General features: G+C 37.5%; 1 protein-coding gene across 1 annotated transcript in view; it reads right to left on the reverse strand.

Moving 5' to 3' along the window:
- Positions 1-2,003: 2,003 nt before the first annotated feature.
- The window catches only part of LOC119579569 (transcription factor LBX1-like), a 17,110-nt gene continuing 14,460 nt past the window's right edge, over positions 2,004-4,653 (reverse strand). Inside the window, 2 exon segments of the mRNA XM_037927487.1 lie at positions 2,004-3,028; positions 3,282-3,454. Coding sequence (XP_037783415.1) covers positions 2,843-3,028; positions 3,282-3,454 — 359 coding nt within the window. The 3' untranslated portion in view covers positions 2,004-2,842.

Below are 4,653 nucleotides of genomic sequence, written 5' to 3' on the forward strand. Positions count from 1 at the left end.
TAATTATCTATTTAATTAGAAACATTATTATCTTATTTCATGATTTATCCCATTTATTATAAACACGTTTACACTAATTTTACGTTAATTAATTTCGATAATAATAATTTTTAATTAATTTTAATCAATTTTGATAATTAATATACATATTAATATATATGAATTAATTTTAATTAATTTTGATAATAATATGATCATATTAATAATATGATCATAATAATTAATTAATTTTAATTTTTATAATATATATATACTAATATATATAAATCAATTTTAATTAATTTTGATAATAATATGATCATCAATATTTTCATGTTGATACCTGTTTTAAGTGATCAATGTCTCTCTTCTGATCGTAATTCGTCGATTGTTGCAGAAATACAAGAAAAAAAAATCAATATATTTATGCATTTCCGAAGCTGTATTGTAGCATTTTTTTTTTTTTTTTACTTATATTCATAAATTAACTATGTACATACCTATGTAAATGTGCAAAAAAATCAATATATTTATGCATTTCCGAAGCTGTATTGTAGCAATATTTTTTTTTCTCTATTTATATTCATAAATTAATTATGTATATATCTATGTATATTGTATGCTACAGTTATATAACTGCCACGTGACGTGTTGTAGTAAAACATAAATACAGAGATTCTAGAGAGTTTATTTCTACATTAAATTACACATATTCACATAACATACAATATTTACAATAATCCGTGCTATAAAAACACCTATACAATTTGTACATTAAAGCCCACATTGAAAACACTTTGAGAAAAATGTCTGAGATCCAAGCATGAGGGATTGGTCATGCAAATTGAGAAATATTTAATAAAACGTTGACCATGGCACATATCCGTGAATCTTTCGGATCAAAGTGGATGCAGATATGTATATAAATATTCATGGAGTGAATGATTCGGTCTTGCGTGAGTGCGGCGACCAATGGCGTGTTCGATAGGGATTTTGGTGAATTCTGATTGGCTGGCGGGTAAATGAGAGTTTCTTGTTTTGAAAAGTAACCAATCAGAAAGCTATGATTTTTCCGAAAGTCTTGTTCTGACTGGCTAATGCTAAGGGAGTTTAAACGAATTAAAAAAATCGCTTTTTAAAGTAAAATAACCAATTAAAACTCGATTTTTTAAAAGCTGGTTTCTGATTGGTGCACATGATTGGTCTGCCTCGGGGAAAGCCTCACCGAACAAAAACGAATCAATGTGTTCCGTTTGCAGTTCGGAACGATCCGAAAAGATTCACAAGTTTGAGCCCTTTGTGATTCTGCCTCACAGAGACAACAGATGGGTTTACAATGAAGCAGTTCCGAATCCTTCATATACAGTTAACTGGGAAATGTTCCTCGTAATTAAATACCTCCCGTATTTTCCTTTCTTTTTCATCTACTCCATCGTTAATATGATGAACACTATGGTAAGTATACCTTTTTACACAGTTATATAAAGCTAAGATGACGTTACTCCACATATATCAACACCGGATGTCAGTAAATCTAAAGTTCATATTTACAAGGAAGGATGAACGCACATACAGATATGAACACATGAACAACTTTATGATTTGTGAACCTTAATTGAGTAGCCGAAGAACACAGAAAGATGTGATTTTTTGGGGGGTGATTTTTGGTCGCTTACACACAGGTATGTCGACAAAATGTAAATATCAATACTTTTTCTTCCAAAAGTTTGAAGTACAGTTTGCTTTTTTTCCCATAAAACGCTAGATACATGTATATATGTGAGTATATATATATATATATATATATATATATATATATATATATATATATGTATATGTATATATGTATATATATATACATTAATATATATATATATATAATATATATATATATATATATATATATATATATATATATATATATATATATATTTATTTATATGTTCATATATACATATATATATATATATATATATATATATATATATATATATATATATATATATATATATATATATAGCGTTGGAAGACATTTAGCAATATTACAAAGTGTAATATTAGATTAGAATCACGAAAAAAATTCCTTTAACATCACAACATGCAACATCATTCGCAATTCCAAATTTATCATAATTTCGTCGTTGTCTAATTCTTCCTTTTGTCCTCTTCAGCCCGATGAAAATGCAAGCGAAAATAATAGATGACGATGACTTAGACGATGATTACTGTATCTAAAATGGAGATGATGACGCCATTTTCCAACACGTAGCCAACACGTTTGTCTGCCGGAGATGGCGACGCCGCTGCCTCGAGGGTGGCACGGCATGAGCGCCATCGTTGTCATGTTATTTTTCCTTTTTCCTCCGCTCTGTCCGTCTGTCTCGAAGCAGCTGTTCGTTGCGACGTGGACTCCATTTGCACTTCGTGTTTTTGCTTTGTTCTTGGATTGAAATTCAAGGAGGCGGAGGCAGAGGCGGTGACAACAGCTGTTCGGTGACGCATGTCGTGACGTCATCAGAGCAAACAACACGACGGGCTTCGTGGCATAAGAATGACTTCTTTCTTCAATGACAGACGGTGATGAAAATTATATTAACTCTTCTCAACGCATCCGACTGGATTCGCACGACTGGGAGGTTTCTTGGTAAACACTGAGACGCATATATCCTCGCACACACGCACGCACACAAGTATACATACACAGATGTATACACGAACCGAATACGACAAACACACGTACGCACACAATCTCACACGCGGCGATATATAGAGCGAGTTGTCCTCTCTCCTTCGCCGACACCTGCACCCCATGACCTTAAATAAAAAGGCCATCCACCGTGACCCAACCTTCCTTTGCCCCCCGTTAGTGCGGCAAAGAGGTGATTGGTATCCTCGGGAATTCCTTGACCTTCAGGAGCGCCGCGACGTTCACGGAGGCCTCCAGCAGGGTCTTGTTGGAGGAGATGACTTTGGTGCACTCGACGTCGCGCTTGAGCTCCTCCATGTCCCGCTTGAGCTTGGCGCGCCGGTTCTGGAACCACGTGATCACCTGCGGGGAGCCAAAGGGAGGGTTTGTGTGAGGCCGGGAGCTTATGAGGAGATGTGGATGTATCATTATCATTGCTTGTTATTGGGATGGTTATTATTACTGATTTCGCAATGGCGAGATGGAGACGATTGTAATTCATGAACGGCATGACGTTCTTGCGACACCAAATCAGGAAAATCAAAGAAGAAAAGAAACACAATAAAACAACACGAACAAAAAAAAAACACCAAAGCAGTAACCACAGCGTCCTTACCTGCGCGTTGCTGAGTCCGAGGCTCTGCGCCAGCTCGTCCCTGTCGGCGGGCGAGAGGTACTTCTGGTACAGGAAGCGCTTCTCCAGCTCGAAGATCTGGTGGTTGGTGAACGCCGTGCGGCTCTTCCGCTTCTTCTTGGGCGGCTGTCTGTTGTTGAAGAGGTTCACGGAATCTGCAAAGGGGGGAGAGAAAAGGGGGATGTTAGTGGATGCTGCGGAATAAATAACGATGGTCGACTTTAAATAGAAAGGCAACGACTGGTAATTATCTCATTCTCACAACTAGGTGGCGATGTAGCTAAACTAATCAAAACTACCGAGAAAAAAATCCCTAAACGAAATCGAAAAACAAAACAGCAGAAACGATTGTTTTTTCCCCAAAAAAGCCAGCTCCTTAGGAGGAATAAACTCACCCCTTAAGGTCAGTTGAGGTCCGAGCTGTCGCCACGAAAGAGAGAAGCCATGATTAACTTCCCTTGTGGCCGGACGCGTCACTCACTGAGCTAGCGGGTGAGGGAGGGTGTTTGTATGGCGTGTGGCCGACCGCGAAACTGTTAGATTTTTCGGGTTTTCCTTCTTTCCCCATCTCTCTCTCTCTCTCTCTCTCTCTCTCTCTCTCTCTCTCTCTCTCTCTCTCTCTCTCTCTCTCTTTTCATGCATTTCATTTTTCATTCATTCTGAATCTCTTTCTTCCTTTGGCACGAGCAGAAAATAATGAAAAAAATAGCACTTTTCTGCTAACATTTTCAGCTCGCGAACATTTATACCCAAAAGCTTGTTTATAACCGCTATCACGCTGCAATATATACGCATATACTTTATGTCAAAACCTCGAAAATATCATAAAGCATTCGAAAATAATAATCAAAATGCAAAAAAGAAAGAAAAAGATTGATAAAGTTAATAAGTTCTGCGCTTTCAAAGTGAATCAAACCGCGACTTTTATTCTCAGTAGAACGTAATTAAGAAACTGTAAATTTGCATATATACGGTGCAATAACGAAGGGAATGAGAATTCAAAGACAACATGTTCTGGGAATTGGAAAATAGTGTATAATTACAGTACTCTCCTCCTCCTCCTCCTCCTCCTCCTTCTCTTCCTCCTCTCCTCCTCCTCCTCCTCCTCCTCCTCCTCCTCCTCCTCCTCCTCCTCCTCCTCCTCCTTCTGATCCTCCTCCTTCTGATCCTCCTCCTTCTGCTCCTCCTACTTCTGCTCCTCCTCCTCTTCTTCCTCCTCTTCCTCCTCCTCCTCCTCTTCTTCTTCTTCTTTTCTTTTTCTTTTTCTTTTTCTTTTTCTCCTTCGTTTTCTTTTCTTTTTGTCTTTGCTCTACTTTCCTCCGCTTTCTTTTTTTCCCTCTCCCCTCTTTCACTA

The sequence above is a fragment of the Penaeus monodon genome, chromosome 12 (assembly GCF_015228065.2).
Source record: "Penaeus monodon isolate SGIC_2016 chromosome 12, NSTDA_Pmon_1, whole genome shotgun sequence".
NCBI lineage: Eukaryota > Metazoa > Arthropoda > Malacostraca > Decapoda > Penaeidae > Penaeus > Penaeus monodon.